This window comes from Scardinius erythrophthalmus (genome assembly GCF_964197995.2).
Source record: "Scardinius erythrophthalmus genome assembly, chromosome: 7".
Lineage (NCBI taxonomy): Eukaryota > Metazoa > Chordata > Actinopteri > Cypriniformes > Leuciscidae > Scardinius > Scardinius erythrophthalmus.
The window spans coordinates 38,901,183-38,923,470 of NC_138227.1; the positions used below are offsets into that span (position 1 = coordinate 38,901,183).

Consider the following 22,288-nt stretch of genomic DNA (forward strand, 5'->3'; position numbering starts at 1 on the left):
ACGCGCTTTTTCTAAAGCGGTTTCCTATTATAACGGCGGATTTGCCAGGCGCGCGCCAGGAGCGGTTCACAGCCATGGAGAGCAACGTTCTCGTCAGGGAGGTTGGGGATGGAGAAACCCACCCAAATTAACTTCGGTTAAAAAGGCGTATGATAATTTGGGTAAATGTGTAAGCTAGATGTATGCTTTTATAATAAATTGTCTATCTATCTATCTATCTGTCTGTCTGTCTGTCTGTCTGTCTGTCTGTCTATCTGTCTATCTATCTATCTATCTATCTATCTATCTATCTATCTATCTATCTATCTATCTATCTATCTATCTATCTATCTATCTATCATAATAATGTATGATTTGCAAAAATGAAAACTGCTGCTTCTGTGTAGATGAGAGAATCAAAGTGTATGCGCGTTGTGCACACGCTACATTGATTATGGCCAAGCATGCGCCCTTAAAATAGCATATGAATAACATGCGCAACGCGCCACTGACTTTAAACTATTTTTTCCCGGTTAGTTGCGCAATTGTTTTCTAAACCTGCAAAACAGCATGAAGGAAAGTTTGCGCTGGAACACGCCTCCTTTTTTGCGCTGAACCGCCCTGGGAGCGCAAGTTCATTCCCTAGCTTAGCGACGTGCTTCTGTGGAGGGAAAAGCGCGCTTTGTGCGGGTGCAAAATAGGAATGATACATGCGTCGGTGTACAAAGTCAATTGCGCTGGGTGCAAGATAGGGCCCTGAGTGTGAAACCAGTTTACAAACCAGTTTACGATTTCTTTCATACATGTACAAAAGTTCTTGTTGAGAATTAACAGATATTTAGTTGTTGATATTTTATTGAAAATAATAAAGTTTGATTTCACCATGATGGAGATCAGTATTTGTTTTAGTTGGTCTCTTGACCCTTGACTTTATAACATTAGTTTCTCTCTGGCTGCTGAAACTGTGTGTTTATAAAACATATTTGTTATGTTAGAATAGGAAGCCAATAGGAAGATGATCAGGTTTTTTAGGCTGTTGACATGATGCCATAATCATACTGGACATGTCTGATTCTCTGAGCACATCCAGTATATAAGCTTTGAATTTATGGGTATTTAATGTTTATCATTTATCCATTAATCTACAACATTAAATCCATTAATGTTTCTGTAAACACTTAAAGGATATATTCAATAAAGGATATTGAAATCATATAGTGCAGTAAAACATTTTAAACTCGTCCTTTATTTGGACACAGACATCAACAATCAGCACATGAATCTCAATAATGGTGACAATCAAAAGTTTCATTTTTTAATGCAGGCTAGGTTCCAGGATAAAACAACCAGCATGCACTGCAGTATGAATAAAAAAAAAAAAAAAATATTGCTACCATTGTTGAGAGACAAAAATTGCTGATTTTTTATATCTCTGTTTCTTTGGTTTAGCATGAGGTGTTAAAAAAAATTGTCATTGTAAATCACTGCTGTAGTTTCACAGTAGTGATAATATAACAGTTTTGATACAGAATTAAACTCTGAATGAGATTAGTAATTGAACAGGCTATATAATGATTTTGTCATCATATTCAATTTAACAAACTGCATTCACAAACCATGTGTGTGTGCACAAATGTGGCTCGCAAAAACAAAGTTCAAGCAAGAGAAAAATGTATGTTAAAAAAAAAGTCAAGGGTCAGGAGCCCAACTAAAGCAAACACTTATCTCTATAATGGTAATTTCAAACCAAACATTTTCAATGAAACATCTGTATAACAACTTCTGTAGACGTATGACAGAAATAAAGTCATACTGGTAAATAATAAGTGTCATAATGTGTAATGGCTGGAAGTCAGTTGTAGTTCTTGTGTTTCTCTATTTTCTGTTCTTGTGTTTCTCTTCATTAGTGATTCTGCTTGTTAACAGTAGGTGTTCATCACCAATGCTCAACATTCACTTATTTCACTTATTATTCAACATATTCACTTAATTATCTCACTGCAATACTGCGTCAATGTTACTTTTACTCTTTGTATAGTGGGTTTCCCTGTGGGGTTGAAAGGGTTAACAGTGTAAGATAAAAAGTCACATCCACAAAATGTATTTTAACAGTAATAAACTGTAAGTTATAAAACAGGTATATACTGGCAAAACTGTTGCCAGTAGTTTACTGTAAGGTTTTGTTTTTTGGGTCACCGTTGTGCTGAAGAGTATAGCCTGTGCTTCATTCCAGGAGAAGATCTACAAACATTGATGATTTGCTGCATGTTGCTTTATTTAACAGGCGGTGACTGTGTAGTTGCTGGTCCAGTGGAAATCTTTTTATGTACAATAGTTTTTTAGTGGTCTCAAATGAAAGAAGTTCACAGTAATACTTTGCTCGCGTTATTTATGCATTATACATTTTAGTTAATACAATTAAACGACAGTTGGTCAATTTAAGGCAGTTGGTTTCTGCAAGTGAAATTAATTAACTCGAGTTTTAATTTAGTGCATTTTTACAGTAACATACTGTAGATTACAGTAAAGAACTGTACAATTAATAGTAAATTACTGGCAACAGTGTTGCCAGTATTTTACTGTAAAAAAACCTGGTAAGGTCTAACAGTGTAGGTAACACCTTTTATCTGTGAAAACATTTTTCCATAAGCCTGTTTGGCCATAAGCCTGTTTGACTGATGTAAAGACCTGGTTGATTTGAAACTTTCTGAATTTTAATGAGAAAATGGAAATTATTATATTTGGACCCTCCGATTCCTCTATCACTCCTAAACTAAATTTTGGTGGTTTGTTCTCTTGTGTGAAGCCCTGTGTGAAAAATTTGGGCGTGGTGTTTGATGAATCTCTGAAATTTGATAGGCAGATAAATTTAGTAGTGAAATCCTGCTTTTTCCAGCTCCGACTGCAATCAAAAGTAAAGACATTTCTTTTTTTTTTTAAATTTCGAAAAATAATTCATGCATTTATTTCTTCAAGGCTGGATTACAGTACTGGTACAGTGTACATATTGTGCATTGTCCCTGTTAAATAAATAAATAAATAAATAAATAAATAAATAAATAAATAAATAAATAAATTACTGCAATTCCCTTTACGTTGGGATTAGTAGTTCAGCTATGTTCCGATAACAATTAGTCCAAAATGCGGCAGCTATGGGTGCACAAAAACGGGATCATATCACTCCTATTTTACGTTCCTTCCACTGGTTGCCAGTGCGCTACAGAGTGGATTTTGTGCCTGATTGTGCCTGATGAAGACCTGAGGGTCGAAACGTTGCTTGAATAAATTCTTTTGGAGCAGTAATTTTCAGTGTGCGGACTTCACACTTCTTTATTTTGTCTATATCATTCAGTTGTCCTGCACCTGCGCCCAATCTAGGTGTTTGGGATGTGCACACCATTTTTGTATTTTTGAGCTATAAAATAACCATGAACTTTTCTTATTATTTCTCACTTTCTCTCTAGCTCAGAATGGCACAAAGCATCAGATGTTTTTTAACGTATCAGAGATGAGACAGAGTATTCCAGACTACCGGCTGCTGTCTCAAGCCGAGTTACGGCTACGGATTAAGAATCCCATCATGGACCAAGAGCAGAGGCTGGAACTGTATCATGGAGTAGGCGATCAGGCTCAATATCTGGGTACCCGATTTGTCTCCAAGGATTTGTCCAATCACTGGCTCTCATTCGACGTGAAACAGACGATGACAGAATGGCTGCAGAGTTCAGGTAAGGTCATGGCTGCATTCAGCTAACATAAGTTGCAGTTTCCCAATAGCAGTTGATGACTACATTCAAAATGACCATCCTTAATTTGTGCTCACATAATGTTTGGTTAAAACGGTCTACCTTTCCTTGACTATCTATCATATTGTGATAACTCAAAACCTCAATGCGACAACAATGCAGGATACTGTTATTAATGCTGACATTAGAAGAAATGAGCTAGAACAACTTATAGTATTGCTACAGTTGTGGAACTTGTTCTCTGGGGCCAGTTTGCATAATCATAACCATTATGTTACGATTGTGCCTTAACAACTTGTATGACCAACTAGCAGTTAGTCAAGGGGCAATCAGTCTTACGTTTCGGTACCAAAATAGACCAACCTACGTTTTTCTGTAACTGACTTATAACAGTCTTAAAGAAAAAAAAAATTAATGACTAACTTGTAAGTTAGCAGTCTATGCAACTAGTCCCTGGAAGACTGTTCTGGAACACAGATTTGTTTCTTGGCAGACTAAAGATATAAAGATTGATAGATAGATAGATTTAAAGAATAAAAATAGATGCACACTAGTCTCCTGGAAATCCTGTTGAGGTCAGCCAATATAATTCAGAGTTATTAGTTTATCTGTGTTTACTACAGTTTTGCTGGAAAGTTTTAACTCTGGTCACTAGGGGTGTAACAAATTGTTGCTGATCTGTGATCCAGCTGTTGCTGTTGACCCCTGCCAGATTTAAAATTCAGCACAAAAACCTGTCCCATGGTTCGGAATGCTTGTGATTCGTGGATTATTTGCAAAGTATAACCATCATAGAGTGAAAGTTGATAATTTTGCACGTGTTTTTAAGTCTGTCAATACTTTAAATCGCGATTCATTCAAGCGCAAGAAGATTCAAAAGAGAACTCAATTCAGCACTCGTGCACTCTGTGCACAGAGTCGTGAGACAGCACATGAATTGAGTTCTTATTCAAATCTTTTTGTGCTTACGTGTCCAAACACCATGTAAAAGTGAATTTTGCATAATAGATGCCCTTTAATTTACTGCTTGCTAATATTGCTTAGGTGAAAATTTTTTGGACTCAGAAGTGGTTACTGTTTGGGTGATGACAATGACAAACTCCATATTTTTATACACCGGAACTCTACTTTACCATGGTAATTTTTAAACAACGATCACATCGGTGTGATTAGCATGGTGTGTAATACATGTAATCATACTGCTCAATTCAATTCTGCTTTCACGCTTTGGCCAGAGAGAGACTCACTTAACAGCACTTGTCATCCTATCACAACTGATCAGTGTTTTCAACACAAATAATGTTTATTTTCAATCACACTTTGTTTGGGTCAGTATAAAGATTGCTCAGTTTTTCTCCAACGTCACTAGCAACTCAATTTCATGTCTCTAGAGAAAATGTCGTATTATGAATATATGAAGAAGTCGAGGGCCGAGGCGATTGAAGAGGATGCACAGGATATTATGCTTCAGCTGGCATTATAATCAGCCTTCAAATTTTAAATAATTTAAATAATGTAAATAACTTTCAATAATGAAATCCTATTTTCAGACATATCTACTGTATACCTTTTTTCAGGATTTTTTTTACTGGGGCACAGCAAAACTTTACTGGGGCTCGTGCCCCACTGCGTTACAATGTGCCCCAGAACTATGCTATTCTATTCTACACTTTTATGAATTCTATTGAGAAACCATGAGAAAAAGGTGAATAAAGACTGAGAGTCAATGTCTGGAAATTATTAATTATTATTATGTTTTGAACTATGCTGTATAGCTGTGTTTTGCTGTGTGTTTGTTGTCAAACTCAAAAATTACTCCTTTAATTGTGCCCTGCTCTCCCCTGTGTTTCTGTACTTTTGCCGTGGTATCGAATAATTAAAGTATTATTTAAATAATAAATGGAAAACAGTTATATTTGTAAACCCTACATAATTAATCTTACAGTTTTTCTCGATTGCTTAAACACATTTCTTGAAACTATGCCTCGTATTCTCAAAACTATAAACACAAATCCATAACGTCTCACCCAATTCCCCAAACATCCTATTTTCAGGTCAGAATGAAGCTCTACACTCAAAACCATTCACTCTTGCTGAAAAACCAAACTTTGCCCTCAGACAGGACACACAAGCCCTCAAAATCACACACACTACAACATAGTCTAAAACACTGGTGCAATAAATTCAAAACAACATTTCCAAAACTGGTAAGTAATGTTGCTTGTGGTTCCCCCCCTCACAAACCTTTTCACTTGATGAACACAAAAGACACAACCAGTGGATATACATTGGTACATTTTTATTCATACACAGAAAACACACACACACACACACACACACACACACACACACACACACACACACACACACACACACACACACACACACACACACACACACACACACACACACACACACACACACACACACACACAAAACTTTTTTCTTTCCTGTTTTACTCTTTTTTTTTTTTACTCTTTCCTCTATTTTTTTTTTTTATATATATTTACTTGCAGTAAGATGTGTGTGACCATCATATGACAGTAAAAGAGCACACACAAATCATATTCTAATATGGAATTCGAATTGTATTGGAATGGTAAAGAGTGTTGGGACGTAACAGGAGGCCACTCAAGGAGACAATATGATGGACATGTCTAAGAATGTTCCACATATGGTTGAAATATCATCATAAAGAAAGATAACATTCTGGAGTCAAGACTATAAAGGAGAAAGGATGCCCTCCCTTCACTGTCACACTCTGTGTCACTCTGTGTGACTGTACGACTGCTGGCCTTTTCTTGCAAGAAAATAAACCTCATCAAAGACTATTGGAAATGTTTGTCTCTTATTCAGTGATAGAATTTTGTTTGCCACCACACCTCCCTGAAGGTTCTCGAGGCGATGGTAAAGTGACTCACATTTGGCCTTACTCGTAGCCCAGCCTCCCTCATAGTCATACCATTGACAAAGACATGGGCAACTAGAGTGGCTTGAATTTCATCTTGAGACTGCTTGTCTTCTTGTCCTTGCCCTTACTCCTCATTCTTATCCCTCTTCCTTCATGTCTTTCTGGATCCATTGTTCCAAAACGCAATAAACTGATTTGGGCCCTTTTATCTATCTATTGAGGATCTGATTGATGTGTGTTAAATTTTGACTCATAGTGTTTCCACCTGGGTAATTGTGTGCTAACTGAGCTTAAGCTGTGCTGACTTGAGTGAACATTATTGAATGCTAGTGCTTTGTAAATGACAACATGGTCTAAGCAATGAGAAAAGAAGGGATTTGTGTGTAGAGTTTTGCAGTGACAGTTCAACAAATCTGACTCATGTGTCAAAACAGGGAATAGTGTTTATAGTTTAGTGAAATGGGTGTGCTTTTTGATAAATGGCGTTATGTTTTTGAAATTTTAGTCATACCATTGACAAAGACATGGGCAACTAGAGTGGCTTGAATTTCATCTTGAGACTGCTTGTCTTCTTGTCCTTGCCCTTACTCCTCATTCTTATCCCTCTTCCTTCATGTCTTGGTTATAGTGGTTATAGTGTTTAAGCAATCGAGAAAAACTGTAAATAGACTTTATTAGTATGGAGTGACTCATTTTTATTAACTCATTTTTTTTCTTTCTTTGATGTTAGTGCACACTAGCAGTTGTAGTTGTATTATGTGTTACATGGTTTATACAGTGGACTCCAAAATCCAAATAATCTTGTGTGTGTGTTTGTTTAACAGAAGATGAAGAAAGTTTAGAAGTGAGGTTATACTGTGGCTGTAAAACAGACCAGCAGAGTACAGATAAGTTCCTCTTCACTATATCAGGTAAGATAATCTCAATAATCTGAAACATAGCGTTGGAAATGTATGCCAAAAGAATCCAAAACGGACATAATCTTCAATCTTTTTCTGTGTGTATGTGTGTGTATTTGTAGGACTAGACAAACAGAGAGGTGACACTGCCAGTCTGGCAGAGATGATGGTAAAGCCTTATATTTTGGCTTTATCCTTGCCGTCTAATGGCAACTCCCTTGCATCCGCTCGCAGGAAACGAGATGTTGGCACTGATGTAACTTGTGATGAGTAAGTCTTTGCTCTCTTTCACCTTTTATGCTTTGCTATGTTTAGATACAGAACAAGAAAATAAATAGCAAATACCTAAACACTTTTACTCTCCTCATGTTGACCAAATGTTGGAATATCCTTTATATTGTAACATTGTTGAATTCCTTATTCTGATTGGTTGATAAACATTCCAAGGGTCTTAATTTATTTTATTATTTTATTCATTTTAATTAATTAGTTAATTAGGTAATAATAATAATAATAATAATCATAATAAACTTTATGTTATATAGTCCCTTTAAAGCAGCTTCTCAAGGCACTTTACACAATAAAAAATACAAGGGGAATAAATATATATAACAAAAAAACACACTGGAATAGAAAATAGTTAAAACCATCCAAAAAAAAATAAAAATAATAAAATAATGTTTTTAGGTTAGATTTAAAAATGCTTACATTTTGTGCATCTCTAATGTGAGAGGGGAGTGCGTTCCAGAGTCTAGGAGCATAGGATGACAAAGCCCTGTCACCTACAGATTGCAAACGTGTCTGTGGAACAGCCAGTAAACCAGCTTGAGAGGAGCGCAAATGATGCTTATTAATATATAACGTTAAAAGCGCAGACAGATACTGAGGGGGCAGACCATGCAGTGCCTTATTTGTGAGCATAAGGATTTTAAAATAAACGCAGAACCTGACTGGGAGCCAGTGGAAAGACTTCAATATTGCAGTGATTTGTTCATTTCTCCTGACACCAGTCAGGATCCTAGCAGCAGAATTTTGCACATTGCAATTTGTTAAGTGTGGTTTTAGGAACCCCTGCAAGAAGTGCATTGCACTAGTCAATGATGGAAAAATCTAAAGTATTGATAAGCCTTTCGGTCACAGGAAAAGATAGCATAGGGCGAAGTCTAGCAATATTTCTGAGATGAAAAAAGGAATTCTTAACAGTATATTGCACATGTAGGTCAAAAGACAAACTCAAATCAAATATATCCCCTACATTTTTTTCTTTTAGTTTGGGACTCCAAAACAGAGCCATTTACGTTTAACATTAGTGAACCAGCTTTACAAAGCTGATGATGAAAGCCAATAAGCAAGACCTCTGTCTTATCACTATTAAGACACAAAAAGTTGTGGGTCATCCATATTTTTATCTCAGAAATACAATGTGAGAGAAAAGAAACATCCACATTTTGACCAGGCTTAGAGCGAATATAAATCTTAGTATCATCTGCATAGAAGTGATAATTAATCTTGAGTGATCTTAAGAGCAATCCAAGTGAAAATATATAAATGCTAAAAAGCAAGGGGCCTAAATTGAACACTCCCTCAGTGTTCAATTTAGGCCCCTTGCTTTTTAGCACCAGTAGCGACAGAGCCAATCACAGACCTGAAACCACTCAAAAACACTAATATATCAGAGAGATAAGATCTAAACCAGGTTAAAACAGTCTCAGAAACACCAAAGACAGTTTCAAGTCTGTTGAGTAAGAGGTTGTGATTGATAGTATGTGGCACTAAGATCAATAAGGATAAGGACGGAGAGAGAACCAGAATCTGAAGCTATTAACAGATCATAGGTGACCTTGACCAAAGCTGTCTCTGTGCTATGGAGTTTATGAAAACCAGACTGAAGGCTTGAAAAGATTATTAACAGTAAGGTGATTGTGTAGCTGCAAAGCCACAACACATTCTAGAGTTTTTTCCAGAAACCCACATTGCAACATTGTGACGTCCCAGATCCGGCCCAGATCTGGCAAATGTGGCAAGATGATCTGGCCCACATGCAACAATGACTGCCCTTGGGTGGCTCACTCCTGTTTGCCAGATCTGGGCCACAAGCAGGCCATATCAGTGCCACATGTCAGCCAAGAGCAAAGAAATAAACCAGAACTGGACCTTATCTGAGCCACAAAATCTGTGTATATTAAATATGGAGTCATTTCAGCCTTAGGCTACGTCTACATTAATCCGGATACATTTGAAAACGGCGTTTTCGTTTATAAATGCTCTCCGTCCACACTAGTGTTTTCAGGTGTTTTCGGACGTTTCAGTGTGGATGAGAAACGTTTGAAAACGCCTGAAACGCTAAATTCACCTTACTGCGCATGCATAAAACCCCACAAAAGATCACTGATATGATTCAGATGGGGAAAAAAAATAATGAAGTTATCGTGCAATTTTTCTGACAGGATAATTTTATTTAGTAATATATCTCACCATTCACTGATGCACTGTAAAACCTAACAGTAAAATGTACTAAATAGAATAGAGTTCACCGCACTCAAATATTAACGAAACTTGAATGACTGAAACAGAACACACCTGATTCAATTCATCAGCTCATTATCACATGGATTAATGAGCTGATGAATTGAATCAGGTGTGTTTGATTAGGGAGACAAAGAAAACGTGCAGTGTTGGGGGTCCTTCAGGAGCAGGGTTGAAGAACACTGATTTAGTGACTTGATTCACTGATTTCATTCAGTGTCTGATCTCTGATTAAAAGGGCATCATATTAGTTTTACTCAAAACTGTGATTCTACAGTATAAGAGCTATTGTAACCATCAGATAATATGAAGGATTTTACAAATAGTTGTGCACAAAACGTTTCACAGAAAAGGTATTGCATTACTAAGACTCACACAGACATCAAGAATCAGCATATGAATCTCAACAATGGTGACCATGAAAAAGATTATTCATGCTCCAATGCATGCTGGGTACTAGCATAATACAAAACTTATCCATGGCTCTCAGCATGCATTGCGGCATAAATCATTTTTTAATGGTCACCATTGTTGAGATTCATAGGCTGATTCTTGATTACTGTGTAAGTCATCATGATACCATAGAGGTTTTTAAAATCTGATTGCCACAACAATGGGCCTTACAGCAGAATCAGTTCTACTATAATGAGTAATACAAGTAATACATCACCTGTCTAATCAGAGATTAGGCTGTAGAAAAGATCAGAGAATCAAGTCACTAAATGATGATTTTTATCATCTAAAAACACAACCACATGCTCATATTTTCTTTTGGCGTATGTGCCATAACAAATGTGTTTTATAAACACTCAGTTACAGCAGCCAGAGGAAAAACTGGTGTTATAAAGTCAAAGGTCAAGAGCCCAACTAAAGCAAACACTGATCTATATCATGGTGTCTTTAAATGAAACTCAATAAATCATTAGCATCTAACCCTCTGTTCATTCTCAATAACAACTTCTGTAGACGCATGACAAAAGTCAAACTGTTTAGTAATAAGTGAAGCTGGTAATGCTGTTTGTGTAGTGGTTTAATCCTCCTCTGCTGAGATCTTTAGAGATTTAAATGTCTTTTATCTTGAGTTGATTTAATCTAAGGCTGTGGTTGGAAGTCAGTTGAAGTTATTTTGTTTCTCTTTCCTTCATTGATTCTGCTTGTTAACAGCAGGTGTTAATCACTAATGCTCAATAATCACTTAATTAATCACTTAATTTATTGACTGCAATGTATATCTACTTTTAGTAAACTCAACTGAAATAAGTTCAGAGTACTCATAACTATTGTTTTTATAAACTTTATTGAATTGAGGCAATCGGTTTCCTCAAATGAAATGAGTTAGCTTAACTTGTTGGGTTTTATAGTGTATCAAACTTGTTCTTTCCTTTCATCTGAGTTTCTCTTTATTGAGTGGTTACTGAGTGGTATGTTAGTTCTCTCACTTCCTCTAAAACCACATGTCCTCAGATAGTAACTCAATAGCTGAAATATAACAGAAATAGTTCATTTTAATTTAAAAAATATATTTATTTTACAAGCTTGCACAGCAGTGTCCCTACATAATACATTTTTACTTAAATACATTTTTAACAGGACTTCAAAGAGTCACACAGACCACAAAATAGAACTATTGTTCAAACAACTGGATAAAAATGAAAAACAATGCCACAAAATTATACATCGCAATTCCAGCCTGGGGCGAAAAGCTGAATTGGGTGACTAATTCATTAACTCAACTCCCTGTCAATTATTTCTATTTAATAATGAGGTGTATAAAACTGACTCAAGCAAGAGCCACTGAACACACAACAAGATAATCAAACCCCCTCCTTCCCAATATTCTCTGACAGAAAAACTGAGACCTGCTGTATGCGTAAGCTTTACATTGACTTTCGGAATGATCTGGGCTGGAAGTGGATCCACAAGCCTAAAGGATACTTTGCTAACTACTGCATGGGCTCCTGCACCTACATCTGGAATGCTGAGAACAAATACTCTCAGGTAGGGCGTGTTTTTTCCACCCCTGTCCCATTTGACAAGTGATACAATATAATTTATATTATATAATATAATTTCAATTCATTTAATTACTTTATAAAGCACAAAAAAACACAACAATAGTTGACCACTGTGCTGTGCTGTGCAGAAAATGAGTCTAATTTATATAGAGAGAACAATGCATATAAAAGTATGCACAGTACTTCGCCAGTAAGTGTTTAGCAAAAGTTACAGAAAGTCAGTATCTGCATGGCCCAAGTGAATTTGGCTTTTTGAAGTTTTCTGCACTGAAATTATTTTGTGGAAAATCTACAAAGTGCAAACTGTGCAGATCTAAACATTATAACTGAACTTTACATTTATACCAGTGGCAGCTGCAGCTTCATACTAAGTTTTCTTTTCCTGGACAAGTTGAAAGAAATCCTTTAACTCATGAATAATATTCTCTGGTGATGTTCAAAGACATCAAAGTGTTCAAAGTGCCAATATTAGCCTAAAATAGTGTACAGTCACACAATGAAAATACACCAGAAAAGTATGTCATACCAGTTACTTGATAGGATTAATATTTGCAACATGATTTGGTATGCACTATTTTTTATTTTTAAATTTTAGAGCAAGAATACACAACACCACTTTAAAAAAAGAGTTGCAATTGTGGCTATGTACAGTATGTTAGTTCATTTACAATGCACAGATACAGTAGTATCCTGAGGTACATTTGAGGTCAAGAGTTGGCAATGTAGAGAAAACAAGTTTTGAATGACTAGTTACCCCAAGGGCTGAAATACCATACACTTTACTTCATTACATCTTAAAATTATAACTGTAATGTTCGTTCTTTTTTAGCTTATAAGTTTTGCCTACGCAAGCTTCAAATTTCACCAGGTTTTATTATGAAACTTGTTGTCTTTGTTAGAAGACAAAACAGATCAGACTGTTTTTAATGTTTGAGGTGCCTGAGATAATGTCCTTAAGGGGGTAGTTCACCTAAAAATGAGTTTTGAAGAACAACTGGTTTTGTTCAAAAGAACTGTTCAAAACGACATTGGAACTCACTGACTTTCATTGTACAGACAGAAAACAAATTTTTAACTCTTTCCCCACCATTGATGGAATTTTCTGGCAATCCATGTTTTTACTGTTATAAGGTAGGTGGTGCTATTATGCATCTTCTGAAAGAGTACAGAATCTCTGGATCAAAATACAGCCGAAAAAGGAGGGTGAATTGTGAGCATGGCACGCTCTACATAATGATGTGCTGAGTGGCATTGCCTCAGAATCCTCTGACTGAACAAACAAAGACACGAAAGACCTGAGTATAGGTAACATGGTAAAACTTAAGGTAAAGGTAAAACGTAAAACGCTGTGTTACAGCAAATTGTACTCAGCATAAGCAGAGACATACTGTAACAAGCATAGGGGCATATAAGCAACAACGTGATGCGTGGTGTAGTCATCAAAACATTAGTAGCATAAGCAGCACATACCTGACAACAGCTTCTCACCAGAGCTAAACACATATTCACGGATCTTACCAGGGTAGTCAATATGCTAATCTGGATGCATTGTCTTTCAGATTGGCTGGGCATCACAGGTAATCTTTTTTATATAGCGGACCAAGTTGAAAACCCGCAGCCCTTGTTGGCTGGGCTAGGAAGCGGCTTGCACATGTATAGGGAAAGGATAGAAAGTGGTGAATACAGCGCTTATAACTATCATATCATAACCCCACAGCCTGAAAGAAAGGGGGCGGGGTTTTCCTTGTATTGCACACATCAATGAAAAAAGAGACTTGATGAATTCATCAATGAAAAAAGAAACCACTCAAGAAGCGAGTTTATGAATGGACTTACCTAGCTGTCTTGTATTGACAAGAACCAAGAAGCTATCGAAGAAACATTAATTAAACCTGGCAAATGTGTTCTGCGAAGCCGAACAAGCTGCTTAGCATATGTCCTCAATAAACATCCCCTTCGCCTATGCCCATGACGAGGCAATACCTCTCGTAGAGTGGTACACCTAAAGGACCAAACTGGTGGCGCTGCAAAGCTCTCTGAAGATCTCTGGGTCAGGGCCATCCTTGCTTCAGCATCTTTGCTTGGAAAACCTGCAGGACAGCTATCGAGTGGAGGCCTGACACTGCCTGGCCCGACACTGCATACACTTTCCAAGTGATGCTAGCAGTGGTGCAACATGGCTTGTTTGGGTGCACGACAGCGGACTTCACTTTGAGTGATGCAGAGGGGCAGAGGTGAGCAACAATAGCTTCCTCGACTGGGGGAATCTTGGAGTACCCCAGCAAGTCTCCGTCATCCACTGCCGTGAGAAGCAGCAAACCCGATATGTGAGCATGAGCCGAGTCATGCCACATCTTGGGAACCTTGTTGTGCACTTCGGGGATTTAGCCTGCTGTACTCTGGATCAGCAGGAGGAGACCATTCCAAGTCGAGCTCCTAAACTGCCTTGGAAATTATGCGAATAAACTCATCATCAATATGGCCAGAGGACTCAAAATGGCTGGCCAACCAGTCCTCTGACTCAGAAGCTGCTGTTGACATGGGCATTATCATGCTCCTCTTCTGGTGCAGCAAATGAGATGAGGTTGTGAGCCCTGGATGGTGCCATTGGTGCAAAAGTTCGCTGCTTCTTCTCTGTGGCTCTGTTGAAGCGGCAGAGGGGAGCTATCCTTCTCTGGAGAGTCTTAAGCTCATCACGTCATAATGAGGGCAGCTGGGCACCTCAGTGGCCGCCTCCTTATGCATGCGACCCAGGCACACGATGCACATACTGTATAGTGATCGTCTGGATCGTCTATGGTTCCCGTACAGGTGATGCAAAATTTGAAGCTCATCTTCTTTGAATTCTGCTGGAACACTCAAGGGGATTCTTGAAGTAATCCATTTTTTCCGAAGACTCAACGACAAAGGAGAGGCTTCTGTCTTGCGTCTGAAGGAATAATTTCATTCAGCCAGCATTGTTATAGCATGCCACGCCCTCCATTTGTGCGCTTGAGCGCCATCGGCTATTGCAGGGCAATGGCTTTGAGCAAACCAGGCTTCAGTATTCTCAGGAGAAAGGTGTTTCCCCATAGAGTCAACAAAGCTGTGTACAATGTCGAGAGACCATCTTGAAAGGGAACTGAACCTTATGCCCACACACACGTACACGTACACACACACACACACACACACACACACACACACACACACACACACACACACACACACACACACACACACACACACACACACACACACACAAAGATGCTTAAGCAAAAAGTTTTACACCACTTCCCTATAATAATCAAGTGTAGCGTCAGTTCTGGCAGGTCACGTTAGTCAAGCTCGCATCAGCTGACTCTCAGCTGATCCACGTCTACCTATAGGAATACAATGCCTATCACTGTATTCATATATAAGCTATATATGCAGCTATCACGTTTCTCAGGAGCTAATTACCCTCCTCCCTCCCCAGCTCCTCCTCTCGTCAGTCAGGATTTGGCATTCTGATTTCCTTGAATCAGAAAAAAATTCTCGAATTTTTTTGTACTTTAAAATCTTGAATTAATGATATCTGCAATACATTCATGTTGGATCTGTTCTGTTTAGCCTAAGGGGGATTATTGCTGCTCTCCCTGCTCTTATCCATGCTAGGCTGCATGGATGCGCAGGGAGTTCTTGCCCAGAACAGAACCATACCGCTAATCCAAACTGTATGCTAATTGTCAATCATATTCGGCGATAGTGGTCCTGACAGAAATAAAAAATTAGTAGGTATGTTCAGACTTTTTTACTAATGTACCTTTGTGCCATTAGCTAGAGACCAGTAAGATATTACAATGATACTCACAGCTAGTTATTCTTTTAAATGCTTTAAAATACTGGTTGTATCAATAAGGATTAAATTAAGCAGTTAGATTAAGTTTAGACTTAATCGAGTATTTTTGAGTTAGATTTCATTTTTTATTTGAGTTTTCACTGTGCAATCTTTTTACATTTTCATTTTTAAATATTCTACTAATTATACAACTTTATCTGATTATCAAAATGCCTTTATGTAATGTAAACTTTACATATGAATAGGTTACTAATGAGACCATTTGAATGAGTGAACAGGTAACTGAAATAAAACATGTTTAAAGTCTCTCAGTTTAGTATAAATCACTTTCAGCTCACTACTGAGTTCACTTCATATTTTACCATTTTGGGCACTTATTTTACACGGTGTAAAATAAAATAAGACATGTGTTGCTTCTCTGTTTCATTGTAGTATTTGTATGTGTATTTGTTTCACACAGATATTAGCCTTGTACAAACACCACAACCCTGGTGCATCTGCTCAGCCATGCTGCGTACCTGCAGTCTTCGACCCTCTACCAATTCTTTACTATGTGGGAAGACAACACAAGGTAAATGCCTCTTTCGCCTTTTTTAATGGCTTATTTTGAATTCATGCAATGGAGGAACTCTTCATGGATACCATTACGAAACAAAAATATATGGAAATGCAAAATATAATGTGATATATTACATAATAAATTTCCATATATGGGAAACTAGTGCTTATATTTTTCAATATACTGCAATATTGCAACATTGACCATGTATGGCTATATTGATGCATATAAAATAGCATTACATGTAATATTCATAACGTTTAATCCTTTATTGTGTACATACATTGCATATGCATGTTCCCATATTAATGTTAATGTTTGTACACACATATATACACATTCACAGAATGAGTTACAGCAGATATAGTCCAGGTGATATGTGAAAATTATGTTCACTTTTTCATAAAAGCATGGAACTTGGTACACATGTACAGTTTGCGGCCCTGGACATGTTCAGAAATGGAGCCATCTCAAAAACACCTTGTGGCCACCATGATGCTTTCCGCCATAAGTGAATTATGTATTTTGCTTTTTAAACCAGAGACACAAGAGGCCGTCGGTCAGTTTTTGAGCATCGGCCGACTTAGGTTTTCCGGTATGTTCCGCACTGTTGGCTCTATTCAACACAGTTGGCTTTCATCAGCGCTCGTTCTTTGGCGTGGGTTGGGTGTGTCTCTAACCTTACAGAAAATTTGTGGGGGAAAAAAAGAAAAAAAGTTGTGCACATGAACTTTACGTTACAGCAAGAGCTGGAGGTGAGTCTTCCGTCAACTCGTTTTCTGATTCCTGTATTGTTTTGTTTCACATGATAATCTCCAGAGTGTTTGTCCTCGTGGTTCCCCTAACACAACAGGATTTCTGATTCGATTCGAGATCAGGGCGGTTGTGACATTCTTTTGAGCAGATTCGGTCACTCTTAACACACCTCACACCAGAGGAAAATCTGATTAGATCATTTGTAGAACCATCAAGATAATCGGGACTTTACCTGGCATTGTCGGAAGGGAAGAAATTGGTTCAAAATCACCTCAAATATCTTGTAGTGTGTACCAAGCATACCAAGTGATGAGTTTGAGAATGCCATGGAGTTCAGCATTAAGGGTGTCTCTGAAAACAGACATCATGAACTGGCCAAAAGTGTCCAGCTGAAATTCAAGACATTTGAGTTGGCTGACCTGATTGAGGAAATGGGAAACCCCTTTGCAGAGGACAGCAACGACCTTCTGAAGCTGAACTCAAGAGAATTAGTAGACCAAGCTGTTGTGGATGCTGTTCGAGTTGCAGAGGATGGGCCAAGACAAGAGCAGTACAAACTCTTTGTTGCAGAGAGGATGCAGGGCACAAAACGCATCACTGCCCATTTGAAGAGGAACAAGCTCCCTCTTTTTAAAACAGCTCTGATAAGAGGACAGTCCAAGACAAAACTCGCTGAAAAATGACTGTGCACTGTTTTCCAGAGTCTACATTGCCTGTCAGACCCGTGATGGGAACCAAGAAAACGTCTTCAAAAACGGAAATCAGGCCTACCCTCCATCACTCAGGTGGTATACATTTGGGAAACAAGGCTGATCTGCCTAGAAAACAGTATAAGCAGTGCCCCAGATAGTGAGGTCTAAATATTATATGGGTCAGCAGTCATCAACATGCTGAAACCAGGCATAGCTAAAACCTTTAATGACTTTTCCAGCAAGATCTTCATAATTTATCTTAAAGAGAAACTTGAAATGGTCAACAGAGTGGATGTTGTATGGGACTGCTATGAAGTTACCAGCTTAAAGTCCCAGAAGCAGGGAAAGGGGACAAGAACAAGAGTGGATGGAAAAAGACAAGTTAACAAACCAACGGGAAAGGCTTCCTGAGAGTGGATAAAAACAAAAAAGAGCTCTTTTACCAGGAACTGGTTCTGGCAAGGAACCTTGTGGAAATATCGACTACCAAACAAGTTGTTTACACATGTAGACCCAATCATCTCACCCACAAGAATCAGATCAGATTACACCTTGCACATTCGAAGAGGCACATACAAAGGATGCTACTCCATGCGGTGATTGCTGCAAGAAAAGGATTTAAAAAGATCACCCTGGGCACTGTTGACCAACTGTTGTGGTTCTAGCCATAGCACATGTGTCAGAGCTGGACATTGAGGAGTTGTGGGTGGCATAGGACTGAAAAGAACTTCAGATGCATACCTGCCCATGAGATTGCCAAGTCTCTGGGTCCTGACAAATCCAAGGCCCTTCCTGTGTTCCATGCCTTCACTGGCTGTGGCACAGTCTCTGAATTTGCAACCAGGGGCAAGAAGACAGTATGGGATACCTGGAATGCAGATGAAATGGCAACATAGGCCTTCATAGCTCTGTCAAAGGCACCAAAAAGCATTCCAGAGGAGGTGGATTTAAGTATTTCCATTTTTGAGCTCTTCACAATTCTCCTCTACGATCGCATCAGCAGCCAACTCAACACTGATCAAGCTCGTCTTTAGTTATTCACAAAGAAAGGAAGGAGGAATGGAAGGAAATCCCCCCCCAAGGATGCACTGGTGCAGTCAAGTCAAGTCACCTTCATATATATTTTTACAATATAGATTGATTTAAAGCAGCTTTACAGTGATAATAGGAAATTCATTCAACAAAATCATTCATTGTTTTGGCCGCACAGCAGCACTAGGAGAAAATCATTGTCCTGTTTTTTATTGATTCCTTTCCGTTGTAAAAATCATTAGGTATTAACTTAGGGGGTGCTTACACAACACCTTTCTCAACTGAAAATAGAAAGCTCTCAATGCACTCCAGCCATTCATCCACACAACAACGGCGCCCTGGTGGCCCGAGTACACAAACCCTGAAATAGGTTTCAAAGTGTAAGCTCTTGAAAACGAGTTTTGAAAATGATACCGTTATCATTTCTGCGTAAACTTCAAAAATGTAAATCTGTGAAAATGGTGACGGTATGCACATACGAATTACATGTTCGGTCCACAGGCATGCAAGTTTGAATGCGTATTTGAGCGGATGCATAGTCTTTGTTTACAAAGTGCAACACCTCAAAAGAGCAGTGTACCAAGGACACTGTTGGGGACAAGCACTTGAGGTGGCACCAAATGTTCCATCTCCAACAGACTGGTGTTGGATGGACCCAAGCAATTGGAGACCATTGTAGTCAACTCTTCCACAGGCAAGCCAGTCCATCCTTAACTTTTAAGTTGTGGATGCAAGAAAGGTTGTCGTTGGCATTGCAAATGCAAAAAAGCCTCCTTAAAGTGCATAGCTCTGTGTCAATGTGGAGGAGACTGTGAACAAGACACATTGAAGAATAGGTTCAACAACAACAAAACAATCAAACAAACGTGTTTCTGAAAATTTTTTAAGTAAATCTTTGTGTTTGACATTCTTTTTAAGCTATGTTGCTAAGGTCACATTGAATATTCTACTCTTTACAGTCACTGTATTGTCAAGGTTAATTAACAAAAGGATTAAGCTTTTTAAACTCTACACAACATGCATGCAACAGACAGGATATTATAAAGTCTAGCCTTGGTTCTCAGATGCTGTGATTTCCGTCTCACAACCCTGAATTCACCATTAACTATTCACCTGAACAGTTTATAATGTGGTATATGGTATCATTGTAATCCTTGACCATCAAAACATAGGTGTAGACATCATATTTTATGTGTTATCATGTTTGATTCAGGAGATATGACACAAAATACATCATTTGGCTATGGCGGAAAGTAAAATGGCTGCCACGAGGCGTTTTTGCGATGGCTCTATTTCTGAAAATGTTCAGGGCCCCAAACTGTACAAGAGTACCAAGTTTCATGCTTTTATGAAAAATGAACATATCACCTCAAATTTTGCACATATCACATGGACTAATATCTAATTCCCAGCATGCTTTGCTTGTGTGTGTTAAGAGTAAATATTAAAATTAAATTGCTATTTCATGTATTTTTGGTCAATATTAATTTAGAGGGAGATCTGTTAGTGTTTAATGTTATGTATAATATAAATAATTATAAAATAAAAGAAATATGTTATATTATATACTTCTATATGTGTGTATATACTGCAGTAATATAAATATATGTGCAATATATTTATACACATGCAGCACCATACCACATGTAGATCTATATGTTATGAAATATATTACTGAATATAAAATTACATACATTATGATATATATGGAATTTTTCTGTGTTGACATTTTTTTCAATATATGAAAAGCGGCAATTCCTTAGGTATTATTAATTATATTGTAATATATTAACACAATATATTATTCTGTATATTTTCATTATAACCATTAAATCCTTTAATATATTGAGCATTCATATATAAGGAAATAAATTTTCTTTGTGTAAGGGTAGATATCACAGTGTGTTTTTTGGAGTGAGAACAATTTGGTATAACTGCTATCTAACAAAAATGGACTTAAGAAGTACTTCACCTGACAAGGTTTTGTGCTAGAATATTCTACAAATTCATTAATGTGAATGATTCATTTTGTTTTGGCTCTGTTTCTAGGTGGAGCAGTTGTCCAACATGGTGGTGAGGAGCTGCAAGTGCAGTTAAAATATGACTATATAGCATTATTTTATCTTCAGAAAGTGCTCCATTGCACTATCTCTCTCTGGATGATAAGTAAGCAAACACACAGGTAGATGGACAGATAAAGTCTCACTGGGAAGGAAAATCAGGAGCTGAGTCAACTGACGAGGATGGGAAAAGGAGATAGGAGAGAGGATAAAATGGAGGGAAAATGAAAGAGAAGGAAAGAATATCTTTGAAAATGAGGCTCTCAGCTATGTCCCTCTACAATGTCACAAGAGCACACAAAGACATTCCGTTAAAGCATTTCACAAAACAAGCTTAATATTAAACCAAATATATGCTTTGTTATCTTTTTAAAATGTTTATTTACATTACTCATACCCATTAATTTATTGTGCTTGTTAAGTTCATAATTTGATTGTACCATGAGGGCAGCCGTGTAGCATTGCATGCCAAATGTTCATGAAAATTTCTAATGGTGCTGTACTGATAAAGGTAATGTTGTCAAAGGAATATCTAATGTGTCAATTAATGGTAAATACACATTAAAGAGAAGTGTTTGCACTAAACAATGGAGGTGAAGGCTCATGACGTACAGCATGTGGCAAGAAACCTATTGGCATTGGAGCATGCGTGATTTAAATGCTTTAATATTTGGGTGGTTTTCTTTTAATGTGTGGGATGGGTTTTACTGTTGTGCACAGCTGTGTTCTTGAACCCCCTGGATCTCACCTGAGCAGGTGTTCCTGTAAACAAGATCTGAGTGTAGACCAGTTGAGGTCTCAGCTTTTGAAAGCAAGAGGAACACTAGAGGGTTAGTAGGCCTACTGAATGGTAAACATTTCAAAGCTCTCATGTGCTCCCCAACTACACATTGCACACTATCAAGTGTCACAGGAAAATGTCTTTTATTACTTGCCTGTTCAGGTCCTCCTGTAGTCAGGGTCTTTTAGTTCTCAAAAAATATCCACAGCTTTGCAAAAGAAATGTGTTGGTCAATCTCAGCAAACATGTCCGGGTCACATTAAAAAAAAAAAGAAATATATATAATACTCACAAATGTGAATCTTCATTTTAAGACCATGAACATTGTACAACAGTACAACAAATACATAAATGATTTATTAATACATTAAATTAATAAATAATTTAAGTATTTTTTTTTTATTACAGTAAAATAATGTACTTGTCATGAAAATAATGTCATTATACAAATAATCTTGTCCCAAAGACAGGCTTAATTTTCTTGCAATATATATATATATATTTTTAAATTT

General features: G+C 37.5%; 1 protein-coding gene across 5 annotated transcripts in view; it reads left to right on the plus strand.

The window, feature by feature from the left end:
- tgfb1a (transforming growth factor, beta 1a) overlaps positions 1–22,037 on the plus strand; it is a 31,072-nt gene extending 9,035 nt beyond the window's left edge. For all 5 annotated transcript variants that reach the window (XM_081371061.1, XM_081371060.1, XM_081371063.1 and 2 more), the window contains 6 exons: positions 3,444–3,707; positions 7,461–7,547; positions 7,658–7,805; positions 11,909–12,059; positions 16,357–16,467; positions 20,985–22,037. In XM_081371061.1, the coding sequence (XP_081227187.1) occupies positions 3,444–3,707; positions 7,461–7,547; positions 7,658–7,805; positions 11,909–12,059; positions 16,357–16,467; positions 20,985–21,032 (809 nt within the window). In that variant the 3' untranslated portion in view covers positions 21,033–22,037. The remainder of the gene's footprint in view (positions 1–3,443; positions 3,708–7,460; positions 7,548–7,657; positions 7,806–11,908; positions 12,060–16,356; positions 16,468–20,984) is intronic.
- The last annotated feature ends 251 nt before the right edge of the window (positions 22,038–22,288 follow it).